This window comes from Ptychodera flava, chromosome 1, assembly GCF_041260155.1.
Source record: "Ptychodera flava strain L36383 chromosome 1, AS_Pfla_20210202, whole genome shotgun sequence".
In the NCBI taxonomy this organism is placed as follows: domain Eukaryota; kingdom Metazoa; phylum Hemichordata; class Enteropneusta; family Ptychoderidae; genus Ptychodera; species Ptychodera flava.
Window position 1 is genome coordinate 16,372,760 of NC_091928.1, and position 23,565 is coordinate 16,396,324.

A 23,565-nucleotide genomic window follows, 5' to 3' on the forward strand; every position below is an offset into this window, starting at 1 on the left:
ACAAAACACAACAGTAAAAACATTACTAAGTCCACAGTTTTAAAAAAGTCCACCAAAGCAAAAGTCTCGTCCAAAAAAGCCTAGCTCTTTTAGGGTTCACATGCTGCATTTATTCCCTCACAGGTCACAGAAATATACTTGGTGTATTCGCTCAGGAGTACTTCAGCTCCAGTGCCGAATAAGTGATGCCCCGTTTCAAGTACAAATTGTACGGTAGAAACCCATCGCATACGTCTATGGTCATCTTGTGGAGCTTTATGTTGCTTGGGTGAAACTCTGCCCTAGGTCGTCAAGGCGTAGCCTTAACGCAATACATGTAAGTGCGCCATGTGATTAAATCAAACACGCACGGTTGTTCTGTGAAAATCATTACGGCTAATGGATACTTTTGATAGATAGCTTGAAGACGTTCGCCCGACACGTTTACTGTTTTGTAGATTTGTTTTATTTGCCGCTTGAAAGAAATTTACATTTTTCAAAAGAAGCAAGGAAGAACTGTGACTACAGTAGTTAGTTAGTTCTTCGGGGACGGCATTGTTACTTTGATGACAATAATTTTGCCTTTCTACCTAAATGATGTTACTTCATTCTGTAAAGTAAATTAACTTTAGTTTTTCAGTTAAATTCATTTTCGAGTGCATAATATCATTCATTACAATTTTTTTACCTCAGGTGACTTTTATATTTCCGTCTGCTAGCGTAAAGTTAGGGACCGTTCAGTTTTTACGGCCGGGGGGGGCGGCGGCAAAATCCAGGGGGGGGGGGTCATCGTAATTTTGGAATCCGCAAAGGGGGGGGGGTCATCGCTTTTTCACTGGTAGGAAAGGGGGGGTCACCACATTTTCAAAAACATAATACCAACAATAAAGTTCACTTTATGCCATGGCCATGATCGACCCTCTTTACCGGCGGGCCCGCCTTCGGCGGCCCACTGCAATAAATATACATTATGTATTACCCATGACCCTCTTAACGGGCAGACGCCTTTGGTGGCCCACTCCAATTAGGTTTACTTCATGCAATGGCCATGATCGACCCTCTTTACCGGCGGGCCGCCTGCGGTGGCCCACTACAATAAATTGACTTTATGTAATACCCCACGGCAATCTTACCATAAAATTCCCAATTGAAGCCGCGGCTTGTATTAGAAACATTTTTGAGGGACCCCTGGGATCACGCACTGAATAATGGTAAGGGCCGCGCGCCTTCAGCGGCCCTGTCCAGTAAAGTCTACTTTATGCAATAGCCATGATCGACCCTCTTTACCGGCATGCCACCTTTGGTGGCCCACTAGAATAAAGTTGACTTTACGTAATGGCCCATGACCCTCTTAACCGGAGGGCTGCCTTTGGCGAACCACTCCAATAAAGTTTACTTTATACAATGTCCATGGACATAAGTTGTCTATGGAAATGTAGTTAAAAATGCCTTACAGTCGTCCTAATTAACAGACGTTTCAATGGATGTGGCTGAGAAGTTTGTGCACTGGCATCTCTGCTACACGAATAAAGTGCGCCGCGTACCGGAGTTCAAATCCAAACTATGCGGGTAAATTTGACATATGGGTTTTGGTTATTTTTCAAGGGGGGGGGGGGTCATCAAATTTTTTCGTCTGACAAAGGGGGGGTCATCTCTTTTTCACAAAAAATGCAGGGGGGGGTCTATATTTTTTTGAACACCGGCGACAAGATTTTGCCGCCCCCCCACGCCGTAAAAACTGAACGCTCCCTTACTATAAGTGGTTTTAAATGTATACGACGAGCTGGATGTGGGACTGGCAAGGGGCGGTTTGATCTACCGTCATTTGGCCCCAAATTGTCCAAAATGTCTCGACAATGGGAGATTTCCATTAAAAACACGACACAGATGTGTGTGCGTTTTTGGTGCTACAGTACCGTTTTAAAATTATGTTCAAACAAAGCGAACCTTGGGCGTTGACAGACCGGGCGAACCTGAAAATGTTTTCTTTCGTACCAAAGTTAAACGAGTTCGTAGATATGGCTAAAATCAGTCCAACCACTGTGTATATGCAACAACTCGAAGGAGACAGGGATTTGAAGTAATTAGAGAGTTTGAAGGGAAGCGCAAGTTTCTTTGTCTACTGTTGAAAACTTTATTTTAGCAATGTTTCGACCACACACACACAGGAGGTCTTCTTCAGGGTCTAAAATATGAAAACGAGATGATAAAACCACAGAGTAAATTGCTTTAAAAATATTGATAAAATGTGTAAAAACGAAGAGGACTGTTTGAATCTAAGAGGAGTACAATCAAGTGAGACGGATGCCCTGTTAAATTGAAAAAACTAAAAAAAAAAAAAAAACAAAAAAAACCCCCCAAAAACACAAAAAAAATTCCAAAAACATAAACAAACTAATTGGAACACTGTTGAATACAGAGTGTAAAAACCGACGAGACTAAACGTAAATGTAAGTCGACTCTGAGTAAAAGTATAAATTTTAAATAAGACTGATGCTCTAGGCTGATAAAAATAAAAGATGTGTGTCCGGAGAACGCGAAGTGATAACGAAATAGAGGACTCCCAAGGCAAGTCATATCCCCCCCCCCCCCCAAAAAAATTTTTTTTTCCAAACGCCTCCCCGGATGACAAATGGTCCATCACTGAGAAGCTGTACGTAATATTCAAACGGAAAATGCATAGTACTGAAATTACGTGAAAAACCTTTTAGTTTTTCCCCATTTGAATGAATTGATAAAAAGTGGATAAACGAATTTTGTTACGCTCCTTATTATGATACCAATAGGAAACAGCAACAGCAGCAACGGGCTAGGCATGAGTGTCGTTTTAAATACAGTCTGTGTAGTCGTCCGACACTGGTACGGCCCTTCTGGGTCACATAATACTCTGAATTATAACGAGGCACAATTCTAATTTTTCAAACATGTTTTTAGAATAACTTTGATCTTTTCATGGTATTTACTACCGCAGCATGCAGTAGAGTATAGTACAAAAGCACCGACATGCTCACATGTAGAACCAGAATTTTACGAATAAACAGCTGCGAATAAAGAAATACACCGGCTCATGCGACGCCTTTCAATGGCTGTTGTGACCGCAGAGCTCAGCCTGGCAGAGCTCAAATACACGTCAGTAGATAGTAGTCACTGTAATTTTGTTTCAAGATCGAGTATACACCATTTGAAACGGCCACCATTACCTTCCTGGCAACGACGAATGGCGGACACCGATAATGTGTTACGGGAGCGAATCGGACGTAGTGACCAGCAAATCCGTGGTAAGTCGAAGAGGAATCAATCGTACGATCGGACAGTGTCATCACCGGTGCCGCGCCATGCACATCCGCCGCCGGTAGCATGCATTATATTATTGTACGGTCTTACCGAAGGATTTGTATTCTGTCGTCCTTTGAAAGAGACAAGCCAGATGGTAGTTGCCATCAGTGGAATTCCAAGTAAATATGACGCGACCGAAATCCAATGCTGAGTTTGGAAAGACCATGGAACACGAGTACAAGTTCACAATACTTGTGCAGGTTAGATCGTAGGAAGCGGCAAATCAGCGATGAGGGACATGGCTATACTAGATTTAAATCATCTTCTATTTATAAATCCACAGTCCCTCCCTTGACTGTGATGAATCCAACTTTCTTCATTTCACACTCAGGTTTACATGAAGTATATTGACAGTCGCTCTTTTTTTCCTTCAGAAGGACAAACTGCATCCAAGGATGACGACACAGACGAAGGGTCCACAAGGTCATTTATTATACTGGCACTGATATTTATATCATCTTTATTGGTGATGGGTGGCGTGTATTGGACATTTCCCAAGTTAGAGCCGTGAGTACACATGATGTCATAAAATAAAGTGGCATCTCTTTTCAAATCGTCCATTACAAAGATATTTCCATGATCTTGCTAAAAATAGACATGTAGCATGTAATGAACAATATGGACATGTTATTTATAGTCTTTACATTCGTGACGAACCAGTTGTTTCCTCCCTCACCACCTGTAAAAGCTAACAGTTCAGTGCTTAATATGAAAACGGTACGGCTTACCTTTTGGGTGGCAAATATACTTAATGTTACATTACAAATGTTAATTGTCATGCCCCAAAATTTGACCCCATGGCTGTTCCTTTTACACCAGCAATGAGATTATTCGAGTCCAACCAGGTTGAATCAAAATGCATTTAAATGTTTATATTTAGACACCATAGCATCAGATAGTACGGTAATATAATCTAGTAATATAGAAGTTCAAATTACCTCTTTTGACCTTTTTGACCTGTCAAATTCATAGTGAGATTTGTCATCTATGTAGGGGTTTGATTTTTTTGGATTTTTTTTTGTGTGTCAATTGCAAGTTCTTGCTTTACTCCCAACTTTGTTGAAACGCCTATTATTTGTGTAAGTTGTGTTACGTGCAGAGAAAACAAACAAAAGGGTGAACTCAGCAGTTTCCGTTTAAACAAAATTTATTACGAAAATAAAACTAATTGCTAAGTCAGGGATAGAGTACAAGCTTTAAAAGTGTACAGACTACTTATCTCAGCTGGGACGGCAAAGCTCCAGTCTCAGAGTTGTAACAGTCAGTCGGATGAATGAACAGTCCTTTGACTTGCAGGCTTGAAGCTGCACAAAGTCCACAGTATAAATCCAGCGTTGACAGTGAAGGTCTTGAAAAGTCTTGAGAATGACTACTGCTGGAGTTTAGTAACACAAGAGACACGATCCCAAAAGTCTGACTGGAAGCAGTGCAAGTCCCTTTTACACATGCATATAAGAACAATCTAGAACTTTTATTGACATGCTAATTACTGTTCTAAAATTATCTCTCTTACACAACTAATCAACTTTCAAGAACATTCCAAACATGACTAATTGAATTCAAGGTTGTGAGGTCATTAAGGGCAGTGACCTTGAGAATGTTCTAGACTAATTGAACTCAGGTCATGATGAGTGTGGGGGAAATGACCTACATAACACACCCCCTCTTCAAAAGGAAAATTTTTCAAAAAAAATTTTCTTTTACAAATGCAATCTTAAAAGTGTGAACAACAATAAGCTCTAAATACGAGAGAGACAGTCTGCAATTAAATTGTCTCTGCCTTTGATATGTCTAATGTCAAGATTAAACTCCTGTAACATTAAACTCCATCTTAGCAATCTCTGATTTTTGCCTTTAATTTCTGCAGAAAAACAAGAGGGTTGTGATCAATATAAACCACTATTGGCTGATTTGAAGAAGTAACATAAACTTCAAAATGCTGTAAGCTAATATCAAAGATAAACACTCTCTTTCAATGGTAGAGTAGTTTCTCTGGGATTTGTTAATTTGCGTGAAAAATAGCAAACAGGATGATCTACACCATGACTATCCTCTTGCAATAAAACAGCACCAGCAGCCGTATCACTAGCATCCACAGCTAATTTGAATGGCAAAGTGAAATCTGGTGCAGACAACACTGGAGCACTTTGCAGTATGGCTTTAAGTGTATCAAATGCCTGTTGGCATTGCTCTGACCAAACAAACTTTACTTTCTTTTTAAGTAAGTTAGTCAAAGGCTCAGTAATTGTGGAGAAATTTGGACAGAATTTTCTGTAGTAACCAGCCATACCGAGAAAGCGCATCAGTTGTCGTTTGCAGTTTGGTATGGGAAAACTTGAAATGGCACTGATTTTGGCATCAACAGGTTTTACCTCACCCTGTCCTACAGTATGTCCGAGGTAAGTCACCCTCGCCCAACCAAACTCAGATTTGGCAAGGTTGACAGTCAACATTGCTTTACTCAGTCTCTCAAAGAACTTCCGCATGAGCTTGATGTGTTCCTCCCAGGTGTCACTATACAGGATGACGTCGTCAACGTAAGCTGCACACCCGTCTAGCCCGGATATGACGTCGTTGATCATCCGTTGGAACGTTGCCGGAGAGTTCTTCATTCCGAATGGCATCACCTTGTACTGGAACAATCCGTCTGGTGTAACAAAGGCGGATATTTCACGAGCACGATCCGTCAGAGGGACTTGCCAAAATCCCTTCAGTAGGTCAAATTTCGTCATATACTTGGCTTTTCCCACTCGGTCGATGCAGTCATCAATCCTCGGGATTGGGAAAGTGTCTGTCTTTGTTAAAGTGTTGACCTTCCTAAAGTCCGTGCACATACGATAACTGTGATCTGATTTGGGAACAAGTATGCACGGCGAACTCCAGTTACTTTTACTGGGTTCAATAAAGTCATTGTCCAGCAGGTATTTGACTTCTTCCTGGAGATATTTTGCTTTTGTTGGATTCAGTCTGTATGGATGTTGTTTTACAGGCTTACTGTCCCCAACATCAACGTCGTGATAGATGACGTTTGTCCTCGTTGGAACATCTTGAAACAGGTGTTATATTCGTGGAGCAGTTCTTTTACCTGTTGTTGTTGTTCTGGCTTGAGGTGTGCCAACTTTGTAGACTCCAGCTTCTCCAGGATTTCTGAGTTCTGAAGCTTGACCGACCCAGCTTTGAGTTTAGAGTATTTTCACTCAAGTCAGTTTCAGTATCACTATCTTCATAATGGTTTGAACTGACTGCACTGACAGGCTGAGTTATAGTAGGATTATCCCTATCCAAATATGGCTTAAGCATATTTATGTGACATAGCTGTTTTTGTTTTCTCCTGTCAGGTGTTATTATGATGTAATTTAAATCACTCAATTTCTTATCAATTAGATATGGCCCAAAGTAACGAGCATGGAGTGGTTTGCCAGGAATTGGAAGTAGAACAAGAACTTTTGACCTGGTTCAAACTTCCGTTTTGAGGTGTTTTTATCGTATTTGGTTTTCATTGACTGCTGAGATGACTTAAGATTTTCTCTGGTTAATTCACATGCTTTAGAGAGTTTCGTACGAAAATCTGACACATATTGCAAAATATTCAGACAATCATCATCGTCTGATAGGAATTTCTCTTTAACAAGCTTAAGTGGGCCACGGACTGTATGTCCAAATACAAGCTCAAATGGGCTAAAACCAAGAGACTCTTGAATTGACTCTCTAACAGCAAAGAGCAGAAAATGAATTCCTTCATCCCACTGCTTCTCTGTGTCAAAACAGTAGGTCCTAATCATGTTTTCAAAGTTTGATGAAATCGCTCAAGAGCACCCTGACTTTCTGGATGGTAGGCGGATGACCTATACTGTTTAATGCCTAGCTGATCCATTACTTGTTGAAAATGCCAGACATAAAGTTGGAGCCTTGATCGGACTGGACACATTTAGGGAGGCCAAATAAAGTGAAAAATTTGACTAAAGCTCTCACTATAGTCTTTGTCTTTATGTTTCTCAGTGGTATGGCTTCTGGGAACCGAGTTGATGTACACATAATTGTCAACATGTACTCATTTCCTGATCTTGTTTTTGGTAGGGGCCCAACACAGTCTATTAGTATCCTACTAAATGGTTCTTGAAATGCAGGAATTGGCTGTAAAGGGGCCTTTGGAATGGTCTGATTTGGCTTTCCTACCATTTGACATGTGTGACAAGTTTTACAGAAATGTGCTACATCCTGCCTGAGATTAGGCCAATAAAAGTGACTGAGAATTTTATGATAAGTTTTCCTGACTCCTAAGTGACCAGCCCAGGGCGTTTCATGGGCCAGGCGCAATATTTCAGCACGGTAGGGCTTTGGAACCACAATTTGATGTTTTATAGCCCAATCGTCATCAACCAAAACGTCTGGAGGTCTCCATTTACGCATGAGAATACCAATTTTGTATAATAGGAAACAGAGCTATCTGAAGTTTTACCTTCATCATCTACCTGTCAAACAAAGACAAAATATCTGGGTCTTTGTGTTGTTCTGCAATGAGATTTGATCTAGAAAATGTCTGACTTTGGTCAGCAGAAGTTTTACTGGAAGTTTCAAATCCTCGAGGGATAACGGAATGATCCGTGTCAAACACCTGACTGAGAAAGGTGTCATTTAAGTCAACGTCTGTGACATTATTTTTGAGAGTATTTTGATTCTCAGAAGTTTTCTTTGACATGGCTCGAGTAATGGCACATGAAGGAAATAAATCAGGTATCTCTTGTTCAATTGGCTCCGGATCCTGATCTAAACTAGGATTATCAGTCACAAGTGGATTAGTAATGACCTTGTCTCCAGCAAGGTCGTTTCCAAGAAGAAGGTGAATCCCTTCAAAAGGCAAAAAAGGCCTAATACCTAAAGTCACAGGTCCAGAAACAAAGTCCGAAGACAAATAGACATTATGGAGAGGAACAGGAATATAGTCATTGCAATCTACCCCCTTAATAAGAACTTTCGAACCTGAAAATGACTTTTCAGAAAACGGCAGGGTATCTGCCAACAAAAGAGACTGGGACGCCCCGGTATCTTTTCACATTTTGACAGGGGTGGCGGAAGAAAATCACTAGAAAGTGATATAAAACCATCATGAATAAATGGTTCGAAAACACCCATAATGCTATCTTGAGAAGAATTGACCTTGACCTCATTAATTGGGGATAAGAGGGATTTACCTCAGAAACTGTGTTGCACACACTATTAGACTCTAATTGAGTTGATGAAGAAATAAAGCCGGTGGGCTTAGATCCACTTTGACCACTTTGACCTTCACGTTTTCTTTTCAATTTGAAACAATCTGACATTAAATGGCCGTCTTTCTTACAATAATTACAAGAAAGTGTACCAAACTGTTTGTCAGAAGGAGATTGAGACTTGGGATCTGATGATGTGGGAGTGTTACTTGAACTCTGTGAACTGTTGTCATTTGATTTTCTACTCTCCTTTGAAAATTCTTGGATGAAAAGGACGAGTTAAATTTACCTGCATTGTTTCTGTATGAAAAGGACTGGGATGGTTTGCTGAGAAATGAAGATTTGTGGGTCAATGAATAATCATCGGCCAAACGTGCAGCAACCTCCAATGTATCTGCCTTTTGTTCATTGATAAACGTCTTGATGTCACTCCGGATGCACCTTTTAAATTCCTCAATCAAAACAAGTTGTCGTAATTTGTCATAATTCTGACTGACCTTTTCAGAAGAACACCAACGGTCAAACAGTTGTTCTTTTGTCCGGCGAATTCAACGTAAGTTTGATCTTTCACCTTCTCACAATCTCTAAATTTCTGACGGTAAGCTTCAGGCACCAACTCATAGCCCTTGAGAATTAATTCCTTCACAGAATCATAATTTGAAGCCTGCTCTACTGACAACTGAATGTAAATTTCTCTGGCTTTACCCACCAAAGCACTCTGCAAAAGCATAGACCAGGACTCCTTAGGCCAATTCAGACTCTGAGCAATTTTCTCAAAATGAAGGAAATATTTATCAACATCCTTTTCTTGGAAAGGGGGAACTAACCTGAAATGCTTAGTGATGTCAAAATTGTCTGAAGGGAAGAATTTTTCTGACTGTCCAAGCTCTAAACGTTTTATTTCTACCTGTAATCGATGTTCTTCTAATCGCAATTCTTTTTCTCTCTGTCTTTCTTCCATTTCTAATCTTTCCTGCCTTTCTTTTTCTCTCTGTCTTTCTTCCATTTGCAATTCTTTTTCTTTCATTTGTAATTCTTTTTCTTTCTGTCTTTCTTCCATTGCTAACTTTTCACGTGCCAAATCTGCCTGTATTTCTAACTCTAATTTTCTGAGTTCAAAGGAAGACTCAGGTTCATAATCTTTTAAGGCAGACTCCTCAAAATGGCCAGAATTAACTAAATGTTTGGCAATACGGTACTGTATTTCCCTCTTGCGCATAGATCTTTTGACTTCTACTTTAAGGAAATTGGCCAGTGTTATGAGGTCGTCTTTTCTGAGGGAATCAAATGTGTCCTGATCAAGGTCATCCATTTCCTCTGGTTTAAATTCCGCCATGATTAAATTTCGCTGAGTTCACAGTATACAGTAGTTTTGAAAAGGCTGGCAAAATGTTATCAAATGGCTCAAAATGCTCGGATCCCGGACAAGCCCCCAATTTTGTTACGTGCAGAGAAAACGAACAAAAGGGTGAACTCAGCAGTTTCCGTTTAAACAAAATTTATTACGAAAATAAAACTAATTGCTAAGTCAGGGATAGAGTACAAGCTTTAAAAGTGTACAGACTACTTATCTCAGCTGGGACGGCAAAGCTCCAGTCTCAGAGTTGTAACAGTCAGTCGGATGAATGAACAGTCCTTTGGCTTGCAGGCTTGAAGCTGCACAAAGTCCACAGTATAAATCCAGCGTTGACAGTGAAGGTCTTGAAAAGTCTTGAGAATGACTACTGCTGGAGTTTAGTAACACACAAGAGACACGATCCCAAAAGTCTGACTGGAAGCTGTGCAAGTCCCTTTTATACACATGCATATAAGAACAATCTAGAACTTTTATTGACATGCTAATTACTGTTCTAAAATTATATCTCTTACACAACTAATCAAATTTCTAGAACATTCCAAACATGACTACAGTAATTGAATTCAAGGTTGTGAGGTCATTAAGGGCAGTGACCTGGAGAATGTTCTAGACTAATTGAACTCAGGTCATGATGAGTGTGGGGGAAATGACCTACATAACAGTTGTCAACACAGTACAAGTAAATTGCATTTTCATGGTTTTCGTTTGAAATTCTTTTCCTGACCACATTCTCCTGTCAACGATAACACTGCAGTGCAAGCGTGTAAATAGACTGAATTGACAAGCTGAATACGGTATATCTCATCATGCTAGTGGAGAAGAGCAAGAAACTGTAGTTGATGTTGAAACAAAAATAGTGAAAAATATCATCAGAAGTTACAGCTACTGGCCCAGTAATGATCAAAATATCAGGTCTTCAGTGTCATAGAAGAAAGATGTTTAATTGTGGCTGTATTTTATACTTCCAGATCAATGATTTTCAGATGTGTTCTCATGACAATATGAAACAATGCAATATTTCTCTGTCAGTAATAATCTGAATCTCTTAGTCGGTCTGAGATTTATAAGGAGCGCACGGTATTCACTGCACCTATACAAGACCCACTTTGTATCATATGACCTTTGATCCTTGAACTCTGGACCAAGGGCTTGCAGAGAGCCAGAGAATGCATCATGCAAAATTGTAATGGTATCATTTTTGATAAACTATGTCACTGATGATAGAGTGACAGAAAGCTGTCATCTCATTTCCCTGTTTGATGGTTTACATGCAATCGGCTGCAGCGAAGGGATGGGGATAGCTAGTTATTTGTATTGTTATTAGCTTGTAACTAGACAACACAAATGTTTGTTTTATTGAATAGATTTTCGTTATTTGTTCATATTAGTTTTTGTCATATAATTCATCATCTGTTTTCTTTTTGCCAGTAACATGATATGGTGTTAAATTGAAAGACTCAGACTTCATGATGAAAGATAACGCCAGTTTAGATTTTGGATTGAGAATGATGTCTCCTTTACTGACATACTAAAGTCCACATTCATGATATTTGACTATAACCCTTTTAGAGCTTTAATTTATCCCATCAAAATTTTAGTGCAACATTTTTTTAATTTCTATGATTTTTCTGTATCTTTTAAGAGGATTTTAGGCTAAATGTACACAGCTTTTTTTGGATAGAGTTTTTGATTAAAACTTTTGGGAAAAATCTGAAAACATTGTCTGGATCTGAAAAAAATGTATGCATTATATTTTATAAAGGGGACAAAATGGACTTTTGCACTCAAAGGGTTCACTGTACTTTTTTATGCATTTGGTGTTACCATTGCCTGTGTAAACTAAATAGACTGTATATCATACCGTACTCAGTGCTTTGCATACTCAACCCCTCCAGCACTGTAATTTTTCCTGCCAAATTTTAGTGCAACATTTTACCAAATTTTATAAATTTTTCTGCGATTTTTTTGATAATATAGGGACCAAATGGATATCACATTTCAGTGACTACATTTTCTAATCAAAATTTAGCAAAGATCTGTAAAAATTGACTGAGGTATATTATATAAAGGTGGCAAAAAGTGACTTTGACGCTCAAAGGGTTAAGGCCATCATTTTATACTTGAAAATAACTTAGGGCGACAATAGAAATGAAATTGATTTGTACAACAAAAGTGAAAATGTTATCAAAAATTACAGCCATTGTCTCTTTTTAACAGCTTTTTTTAATGACTTTTGTCTTTCAGTGAAGAAGCAGAAATGATAAAACTTCCCAAAATATAGACGATGCAAAGGACCTTGGGAAAGTCTTGTCACGATATAAAGATATGTACTACTTCACAGTGCTGGGTGGCTATTTTATAACCTATATATTGTATCCTTTGTACCATAGTTACATCTATGCAGACGTTCTTAGTGATTTTTACTAAGCACTTTGTCATTGAAATATTTCTTTGTCATGAGTACTTGTTGTACCAAAACATACATATTGTTGATGTAGTTCATCTGAAGTATACATGTAGGGTGCCAGGGGTCACAAGCCACAGGATAATATTCTTTTCTGTGATAATGTGACACGTTATATGGTCAAGTGCTCCTTGGTTTTGGTTAAGTTTTTTTCTCCGTATAAAGCTTGTGTTTGATATAGCATGTGATAGCAATGTTCAAATGTTCATTTGATAATCTGTGAGTATACTGGTACCCTACATTTATTTTCAACTTTTGAAAAAGTGTAAAAGGGCGGTGGTCATAGGAACGGTGCTCAAAGGTCGCTAGGGACCCCATGACCTATATAAACACTGTATCAAAGCTACGTTGGTGATTTATGAAGTTAAAGGCGGAGCCTCCCTTTAAAGGATGCGAAGCTATGGCGGCGTTCATTGTGTAAGTTGACACCAAGCAGGCAACACGCGGGCACACGCTCCAGAAAATGCCACTTTTTAGTTTTCCCCGGCCGCAAAAACGCAGACAGACTGCCAAGCGGTCAGCGCGAAGTTGCTGCCGATCGAACTCTGTGGTTATATTCAAAGTCTAACGTGACTGGAAGACATTTTTTAGGAAATTCGAGCGTTGGTGGTGGGGAATCAATGACCGTTGGCAATTTGAACCGACCGTCAATCAAACGCTTGTATAAACTCTGTTTGCAGGATTAGCAAAAGGTGACAAAAGGTTGAGATCAGTTTGTGTAATTAATGTTATAGAAATCAAACATCGTACAGGCCAAGTGTTTGACTGGGAGGAGAACTCCACTAATGCGAGAACCTGGGATTGAAAAGTGCGGCTTTAAAACATGTTTGTCTTAATGTATATTGTAAAATTTAAATGTCGCAGCTATTTTGACATGATGCATCTTTATATAGTGCATGAAATACCGGTACAATGTTTGTAGACAAGAAAGTTGCACATGCGCAGTTCCGACGACCACTCCTTTTAACATACATGTAGGCTTTCCCTAAGTATGCATTTTGAGGCATTATGCAGCATGCTGGATGCATGGTGCAATGACCATGTTTTGTACCATGGATGGCGGTGGAGAACCTCTCTCTGCAGTGCAAGGCTTCCGTGTCTGATCCACATGACCTGTACATGGCACCAATGGCCAGTTCCCAATTTGCATATCAAAAGACACTCAGGATATTGATCTCAGCAAAGCTACAAGTGCAGTAGCTTTCTGCAGTGTTTTAATAATAATAATAGGCGCAGGACAATATACACTATTCCTTAAAAAAATATGTCGTGAGGGCATAGCGGATTGAAATATGTGAATCCATATGGCGTAGGTTGACAGGCAGACTGTTCAACGTTTTCGGTCCTGAGTGGGAAAAAGACCTTTCACCAAAGGATTTTGTGCAGCACGCCGCCGCGGCATTCTAAAAAGATGTGTGTCAGATGAAGAACATAGGTGTCTTGAGGAAGTATACATTTGCAAAAGGTCAGAGAGATATTGTGGTCCAGTCCCTGAAACCAAGTCGAAAAAAACTGTAGAAAGTTTGTACTGTGTACAAAGGGACAAACCAAATGGTTTCTTTGGGAGGGAGCTAAGTAAAAAGCCTGAAAGCAAACTCTTTTGGAAGGTTTTGTGATTGTATTTCAAGTGTTACATGTACATGTAGTGTGGTTTTCCCCTCTATATAAATGGATTGCTCCAAAAGACAGAGGGTTACGGGTGGCCCCCCTCTTCGAAATTCACTAGTGGAGAACACTAAGTTGTGTATTAAATATGTTAAATCATGGTTCATTCCGTTTTCAACGAGTTGAATTTTTTGGAAAGTCAGTTTTCTGCCATCGCATCTTGAAATATTAACTCAACAAACAATGTATGCATGATTTTTTATTTTTCCAAAAAAATCATCCATGTTTATTAGCATGACCAATCAAATTGTTACCCTAGTCAGTAAGATTGCTGGACATGCAAGGTCATTGCCATTATAACTTGCTTACTATACTTACTCTCCGAAGAATTCGACCTTGGAGAAGTGAACTGTAAAACCTAAGAAAAATTTTCTATCACTGGTAACTATTTCTGACCAAATGAATAATGAGAAGGATAGAACTAGAATGCAAGAAACGAGTCCTCTAATGATTACTAGACAATTTGTATTTGATATTTGTCAGCCCAGAAATAATGCAGATGTTTACATTTTATTTGTACCATTTAAGTGGTTTTTTACCTTAACTTCACAAACAGCTTACAAACATTTGCAATACCTGGTTCAATATTTCTGAGTATATTATCAGGTTTTCTATTTCCCTTTCCATTAGCTTTGTTTCTAGTCTGTTTGGTAAGTACTGACGTCACTCACATATTTTTATGCCAAATATTTTGATGCATTTTATATTGTCGAGGAAGAGATAAGAAATTCAAATGTGCTGTTATCAAATACCTGAAGTGTGATTCAAATATTGTATATCCCCTTCCACCCTCTGTCTCTGTCTCTGTCTCTTCTCTTCTCTCTCTCTGTCTGTCTCTGTCTGTCTGTCTGTCTGTCTGTCTGTCTGTCTCTATATATATATACACACAAACACACTATAAGACTTTAACCTGCTCTTGCATCTACTGTATTGATGTCCAATAGTAGTAGATACACCAGTCTTTGGTTGAATATTTCTTAAATGTCAAGAAAGGTTTTGGAACTGAGGGAATGGAACTGCTCAAAAGAATAGTATGTTAGGAACTGTATGAAAGTATTAATTTGTTACAACAGCATCAAATCGTTTAGGGAATTACTAATGATCTGATGTTAAGTCTTCAATTGAATCAATTTTCTTCACAGAAAATATGAGAAACACTGGGATGTTAAATATTTATATAAATTTATTACAGTGTTCAGGAATAGGTGCAACTAACTGCTATCTACTGTCATACCTGGTTGGCAGAAGACTAGTGCAAAAATACATCCCAGACAGAGTAGCTGAATGGGCAGCAACAGTAAGTTTGTCTTTGTTTATTTGCTTGTTTTAGTTTGTCGCTTTTTCTAATGAGAAGTGTCAGTATATGATCGCTATCAAATGATAGTACACAGACATATTATATATATATATATATATATATATATATATATATATATATATATATATATATATATTATGTAACACAAATTACTTTAAGTGCAACATATATCTTAATTAAGTTTCTTTCATGCATATCATGCATCTAGCAATTATCTACATGTTGAAATCATTTTCTTCTTGTATCTTGCAGGTAAACAGACACCGAGAACATTTGTTAAATTACATTTTGTTTTTAAGAATTACACCTTTTCTGCCAAATTGGTTCATCAATATAGCTTCACCTGTCATAGATGTGCCACTAACTCCATTTTTTGTTGGAACTTTTTTGGTAAGTAGTGGAGGGTTTCTTCGTCAGGCTTTTCTGTTGTTTCAATGTCACTGTGGCAGAGATGAAAGCAGCTAACTATACTGTAACTGAGAAATTGAAATTTCTCTGACTTGCAGATGGTGAATTCTTTTGTATGTTTCCAGTCTGACAAATGATAGTATATAAGATACTTTCTCTAAATGCATATTGAACAAGAAAAAGCACAGAAGAGGTTATGTGCAGCTGTGTGTATGATTGTAAAGATAAATTCTGTAATATCTGATTGGTTTTGCGTACTTATCAAAGCTACAGTGTTGTATGTATAGCTCACGTAACAGTCAGACTTGAACAATTTGCTACATGAAATTGTGAAGACAAAATAATGTATAGTATGTTATCTCGGTTATACTAAATTGTTATTGATACCTTTGGATATCAGATTTCAAAATGTATCAGAAATGATGAGATACTTTGAATCTAAGGATCACTATCAACCATGAACTTTTATGACAAAATTTTTATGATCATATACCGTGTGCAATGTTCCCATATAAAGGTATGGGGTAAAGCATCCTCGGTTTGCTATATCATAATTCAACACACTTTATCCAAATGTGATACCAAACCATGTCTCACTGTTCTGGCTTTATATCAGCAGCATGTCACCACTGTTCATATACATTGCTCTGCAAGTTCAAATATTCGGCGTAATTTTTACCGGTATATCAATCTGTGACAAGATGCATCAATTCTCTCAACAATCAAAGCAAATGGCGATAAATTTTTGATATTACGCATGTTTTTATGACCAAAAGTTTGCATGATTTTATTTTTATGACCTTAGCAAACTTAAAGGTCCCTGATACAGTTTTATTGACCTCATTCTTGAGACATATGACCCTCCTGAGACTTTGCCCTTATGCCATACAGCCTTGTCTTCAAAACCCACATCAGGGTTGTAAAGGTCATTTTCTTTAATGATGATCGATCCACATCTGTCTTCATAGTGTACCCTTTGACTTCTGCCAGCCAGCTGACAGTATCTTTAGCAACTCTGCGTTTTTGACTGTGTGTGAGTTGTAACCCTTTCCCCATGAGTTGCTGTCTTGATTTAATGGTATTTTGGATTTATACCCCATATTTAGAGTCAGAATCTCCACTTTGAACCCTCTGTAAGTTATAAATAAACTTAATAGACACCATTTGTTCGTTTATATATTGACCCTTAAAAAATTATGCTATAGAAATCTGATAGGTCGAGGGCCCCTTTGATGTTTCTCAGATATTTGTGGTAGTTCTGAACATTGCCCAATATGCGCGTTGCTGTCGTGTAGAAATCCCATGGGCATTGTATGTGACAGGTTTTAGGCCAGAGACAATTGTGTAGAAATCATAATTCATGTGTCATCTTTCCTGTGTTCTGTCTCCCTAGGTGTAGCACCATTGTCTTTCATTGCAATCCAGGCTGGAACAACTCTATACCAGTTGATGAATGCAAGCGATGCTGTCTCCATGAGATCCATCATTGTCTTGGGAGTCCTCGCCGTCCTTTCGTTGCTGCCGGTATTCTTCAAGCAAAAACTCAAGAAAAAATTTGAGTAATCCGTTGCTTGCCTGTTTCTTTTTATACTTTTCATGTTTTTATCACTAAGTTTATTGCTAACACTTTCTTATACCAACTACATAATTCCTAAGTTTTAGCATACTGTGAACTCTATTTTGGCTGTATAGGAAAGATTTATTTCTGTTTGAAAAGTTAAAATTTCTTCATGAAATGAAACCTTGATTGTTGCTACCTCTGCCAACCAGTATGACAATTCATGGCAATATAACTGTAATATAGTGTTCATCAAAGTAGCCTGTAGAGCGCCCTCAACGGTTGTGATTGCCACAAGGGGGAAAGTACTCTTTCAACCATCTGCAGTGACTACACTCACGAAAATCTGTGAGGTGAAAGTAAGGAAATTCTCAGTCTTGTGTTGACTCAATCTTTTGAAAGATGGGTATGTATGCAGTTACAGAACGTTTTTCACAATATTCAACACAAAATCAATTTGCCTTTATTTGGCAGTTTTCTAAACACAAGTACGTTCCCTGTAACTATACATGTATGCTTCTATTGGTTACTGTTTCACATCACCACAAAGGTTCATGTCTGTAATATGACTGTTGTGAGAAACTGTTTTGTCGCAACTTAAATATCATGGCTTGGTTTTGTGACAGAATATTGCCAAGGATGGAAAATTCTTCAAGAAAAGTTTTTTGGCTTTTTTCCCCAAGTTGATACAAAACAAAGAATTTCTAACTTTGGCCGTATTTGCCGAATTTCCTCTTGCTGAATTGCAATTTAGAAACTTACCAAAGGTTATGAATGATTTCCATTCTAAATCTTCATTCAAGCATGTCGCTAATCCTTTTAATTTTTCGCATGCCAATTAACTTCATTTGCATATCTGCCTTTTCGAACTTCAAGCTACCCTGTAAAATTCCAAGTTTGCACCACCACATGTTTTTTTTCACATGGACAAGATGCACAGCAGAGCTACCTCATTTAATATTGCATCAATTGGAATCACAACAGTCATCTGTTGGCTTACAGACAACAAACATAATTTAATTGATGTATTTATTGTCCACGCTCGGGTATATCCATAGAAATGTGACTCAATTCAATTCTACTAGTACTTTCTGATCAAAACATCAACTTTGTAAAAGTTAAGTTCAAAGGAATGGTAGCTTTAAATTTGGGTATTTTGTTGGAACATTTGTGACGTGTAGTGACCTAAATACATCATATTGTCAAGCTTGATAAACCATCAAAATAAATCTTTTGTTAGGATTTGCATTCATTCTCTATGATAACGTTGACCATAATGTATAAATGTTTCGTTTACAAGTTTGACTTCACTAATGTGTTTACGAGCTTTATAAATTAATAAACTGTCATGATTAAAAGTCACTGTAATACTACACAAATAACTCTGTTTAAAATTTTATAATAAACAGAGTTCTCCGTTCACAAGTTTATACTGAGCACACTATGCTGTTTACAAGATGATAATGAACACCTTACTCAGTTTTTACAAGGTTAAGGATGTACGATCGGTAAAATTAAAAGTAATGTAATTTCTCTAAATTGTCAATTTTTGGATTCTTCTTTGTAAGTATTATCAAAATGTGTGATAAAATATTGAGGTCACCGCATTCGTTTTTGAGATAAATGACCATGAATTTTGCCATTTGTGAGAAAAAATGCTGAGTCAGCATTTTTTCACCAATGCATTTTCTATGGACGAAATAATTCAATGCTGTTTATCTCAAAATTTAGCGCGGTGACCATATAATTTTTATTTGTCAGTATTATTTATTTCTCTAGACTGAGCTTTGTGCAAAATTTCGTGAAAATGACATTAGTAGAAATTGATTTTCCAGCAAATTTCAATGTAATCCTATGGGAAATGACAAATTCCACGCGCGCGTACCGCTCGTACATCCTTAAGTCCACCACAGTGTTTAGAGTTTATACACTAAAGATCACTACGAATAAGAAATCAAAGAGTGCAGCTACATGTACTGTTCCTTGAAGAACTAGACCAGTGTGGATGTGAAATATCCGTGTTTCATATAGCCTTCATGACTCTGTATTTACTGCTAAAAAACTCAGGTCTTTCATGATGAAGTTTTTGCCATGCCAAGGTCAAGTGTAATAGCATTGCCAATTTGAACAATTTGAACGTGTTATACTGTAGTGGTGTAACCACATTGTTTTTATCCAGTTGAAATTGAAAGGGTAGACCTAGGTCAAAAAGGTTCATGACCTGACCTGATCAGGGTATTGAACTCTACACAATGCCACACTGATAAGTGGTGAGACTTGATTGTTGTGTTGAATGTTGTGAACCATGCAAATTATGTTGGATTCACCATTAGAATAGTGTTGGGTGTTGACGAATTTAACATACAGAGAAATGGACAGGATATTTGTGATACACGTTTGCCCATGTTTCATTGTTTTGAGCAAGCATTGAGATAAGTGAATCCATGTTAAAGCGTTTGCTGAGTGCCACTAGTTAAAGGTGTTAATGTCAGGAGTAGGTCTGCAACTCTGAAATTGACAGACATATTCATAACAGTTTATGGGTTCTAGCTGGTCCACCATTTGCACTTTTTGTTGTCTCTCATTCTTTTTAACTGACTTTATGAAATTGTTGTAAAGATGTGATTTTATTGGCTGATATACTCATGTACATTTACATATTAATTAATGTTTTAATGTGAAAATTTGAATAATTTATGTGAACAGTAGTAGTGTATGCTTGCCTTCCTTCGTGACCAGGCTGATGCATTGAACAGGAAGGTGTACAAGCTGCAGTATCTATGTCATAAAATATATGAATTCAATTTCAGATGTGGGTCATAAATCCTGTAAATTGAATGGACTCAAAGATTCTTGTATGTTTTAACAATATGCACATTCTATCATAAATGTAAGATACACACATGTATAAGTGGTTAGAGAATATTAAGATTATTTCATTCTGTGGCATTTTATTGATTTTACCATTCCTGTCACTGTACAAAAATGTCTGGATATTTCTTTTTTGAATGTTTTGATAGTTTGGAGTTGGCACTTTTTACCTTGTGCTTTATGTTGATCATTACAGATTTTTGAATTTGAATGAACATTACAAGGAAACAGTTGAAGTAAATGCAAATTCAGTGCATCAAATTTCCAATCTTTGGCACATGCAGTGAGATTTGTCAGAAAGGCTTGAAATACAGCACCATCACCAAAGAATTTGCCATTGAGAAACTTTGTAGTCACTGTGGGCAACCGTTTCCGGGATTTTGGATCGTGGCAGTCTCCCTGTAACCCTTTAGGGTAACAAATACCCACTAAAAATAGGTCGAACTTGTTTGATGGATTTTGTAATCAAATTTGACAACATTATTTGAATAATGGAATTGTTGAATTTTTTAAGTAGTGATTACCGCTACCTCCAGCAATTTATATATGTAGCAGTAACCATTACATTATAATAGCATTAGCTGTGAGTTCAAGCTTGTGTCAGAAACAGTCTTGAGGATGTTCAGGGTTCTAAGATTAAACTCTATTTTAAGTCTATTATAAAAACAATCTCATGCTGTATGGTACTTGTCTTGACTTAAAATTCAAGCTTACAGGTTCATAACCTGTAACATTTCACATATTGTCCGGTATTTTTATTGTGCAATACAATTTCTTCCTCTACTTCCTAGATGATGTCAAAATGCTGAGTGCTTCACATGTTGATACAGCCTCTGTGCAGGTGTTGTTCATTGCTGTCATTGACATGTGATTTTCAGTCCGGAGTAGAATTAATTTGTCATAAATGACATTTCATGTTGTGTATCATGCATTGTGTTGGCAATGCTTTATAAACACACGTTGGAAGAAGAAGAAAATGTATTTTTTGCAGAATAGAAACAATGAAAATACTATCAAAAATCAAATGTGACAGTGAAACTCTCCAAGTCTTCAGTTTTCTGCCTTTTTTGTCTTCCATAATGCAAGATTTATTGACACTAGGATAACACTTCACAGTCATGATAGAACCTATTTACACTCATTATTCCCCTCAAGGTTACATACACTTCAGGACAAACAGACTGGTGATGTGCAGCATCTAGAAAGCTTGTAGCACATTGTTACTATTGAATAATTTTAAAACAGCCAATCAGCTACTCATAGCCTTAGTTAAAGAACCTAAGTTGCTGTGAGTTATTGTAATTGATCAATCAACTGCAACACTCTGAGCTGCTGCACATTTGGTCAATAACAGAGGCAGAATTTAACCCTTTGAGTGCCAAAGTCAATTTTTGTTGCATTTATACTATACAAGGCCAACAATGTCTTTCAGATCTAGACAATTTTTTTGAGATTTTTCCCAAAATTTTGGTCAAAAAGTGCAGCCCATAAAAATTTATGTCCATTTGGTCCAAAATCATGGAAAAAATTACAGAAAAATTCATAAAATTTGATAAAATGTTGCCCTGACATTTTTGGGGGAAAAATTACAGTGCTCAAAGGGTAATCTGCTGATGTACAACTGGCTCTGAAGGTTATAGCTGATTGGTCAATTGTCACTATTCACAGCAACTTAAGGAGTCTATTGTGTATAATTCAATACTAATGGTAAGATTCAGCCAACCAATTGGTTACAGCTTCGGAGATGCTGCACATTAGCCCAATTTAATCAGCCAGACTGGTAATCAGTGGACAAGCTGCAATATATTCATTTTGATTTAGATTTATACTGTCTGCAATGTACTGTCCTTCAAAACAAGTGTTTAAGAAGAATTCAACTCAGCCCGTAATTCTCCATGTCACTTTAAAATATACTTTTATTGTGAATATTTAAATTCTGGTATCTTAACCAGGAGGTTCCTAAATTCTGGTAACTTAAACCAGGAGGTTGTGGGATTTTGTTGAACACCAACTTTCTATTTTCTCTTTCACAAATAAAGGGCAGATACACTGAGCTAAAAGAATTGCTTTATATATACCATGTATGATGTTTTCATAAACCCTTGAAACATAACTAGAATAATATTTTTGGCATTATTTGGTTATGAACTCTACATGAAACAACACGCAAGCAATGATGTTAACTATGTTTCAAAAAAGACCCAAAAATTTTCATAGACGCCAAAACAATAGTGAGTGATGGGAAATTTTTGTCTACATGTTGGTGTCTGTGTAGTGAACACAACAGAGTAAGAAGCTTTGAAGACGTTATTATCGGTCTCCTAGAGTCATTTGAAGAAGGGCATTACTGTAGTCTATGAAGAACCTGATTGCTGCTTTGGTCTTGTAACTTTACATAGGTGTTGTGGGTAATTTAAAAAAATTGCCGAACAAAACCTAACGCAATTTAATACATCTCATAATGTATTTTTATTATTTTGCACAAATTCACAGCAACTTTGTGCCATGGTTACTCCATGAGAACTGTATTCAAATGCAACAGTCAATCACTGCCCAGATTCTGTTGTGAAATGTTTCTTATTAAAGAACCTGCTTTAGCAAATTATTATGTCTGTGGAAAGTTTAAATACATGTTTGTCCTCAAATTTGACACTTCATTTTGTGGGGTGGAGGGTCGAAGGTCAAATGCAATGAGTTCCCCTTGTCATGTATATGTTTTATTTTTCTCCAGTCCCTTAGTAGTAGTCAGTGTGAAATTCAGAGCCAGCGTGGCCTTCAACACACAGGCATCAGAGAATCCACCAATCGAAATCACTGTACAATAATGCTATACAGCTGGTTACATCAATACAACTAAAAAAAGGGGGAAGGGACTGCAGACAGCACAGCAATACAGTGAATACCAGATCAGCTGAAAAAACAAACTTTCTATAAAACACCGAAAGAAAACGTCATTTACACAAAATCCTGTCTCCATGGCATCTACACTATTAGCTACACCCATATTGTATTGTGCTTGCTTCACTGTATTGTTTTTGAAGTATGCCAATAGTTCTTTGAAGGCATCATTAACATAATTTATATGTAAATTTTAGATATTCAACTTTGACTGACAAAGCAGCTGATATTCAATAATTCAATCTCTCGGCATTGATCATTCTGATGTGTATGTGTATTGTATCATTCTACATGAAGCAAATAAAAAACATAGAAATAAGGTTTTTTCTGTTCGTATATTCAGTCCTTCCTAAAGATTTGATCACAGATTAATTTGGTAACTGTCAGAATTTATGATTACATGCACTATAATGCAACTCTGTCAGAGGTGAAATTGAAAACCAAATGAAAGTGCTATCGTCAGATCACAGGCTCTTCAACACTTACTTTTGTGAAGTGACT

General features: G+C 37.5%; 1 protein-coding gene across 1 annotated transcript; it reads left to right on the top strand.

Annotated features, from left to right (window-relative positions):
- The first annotated feature begins 3,037 nt into the window (after positions 1-3,037).
- LOC139131484 (transmembrane protein 41B-like) lies at positions 3,038-22,768 on the top strand. The gene is given in 9 exon segments (XM_070697551.1): positions 3,038-3,257; positions 3,690-3,822; positions 12,127-12,152; positions 12,155-12,254; positions 14,568-14,661; positions 15,204-15,308; positions 15,582-15,719; position 16,653; positions 17,131-22,768. Coding segments are annotated over 9 exon segments (978 nt in total). The 5' UTR covers positions 3,038-3,046; the 3' UTR covers positions 17,301-22,768.
- Positions 22,769-23,565: the final 797 nt, after the last annotated feature.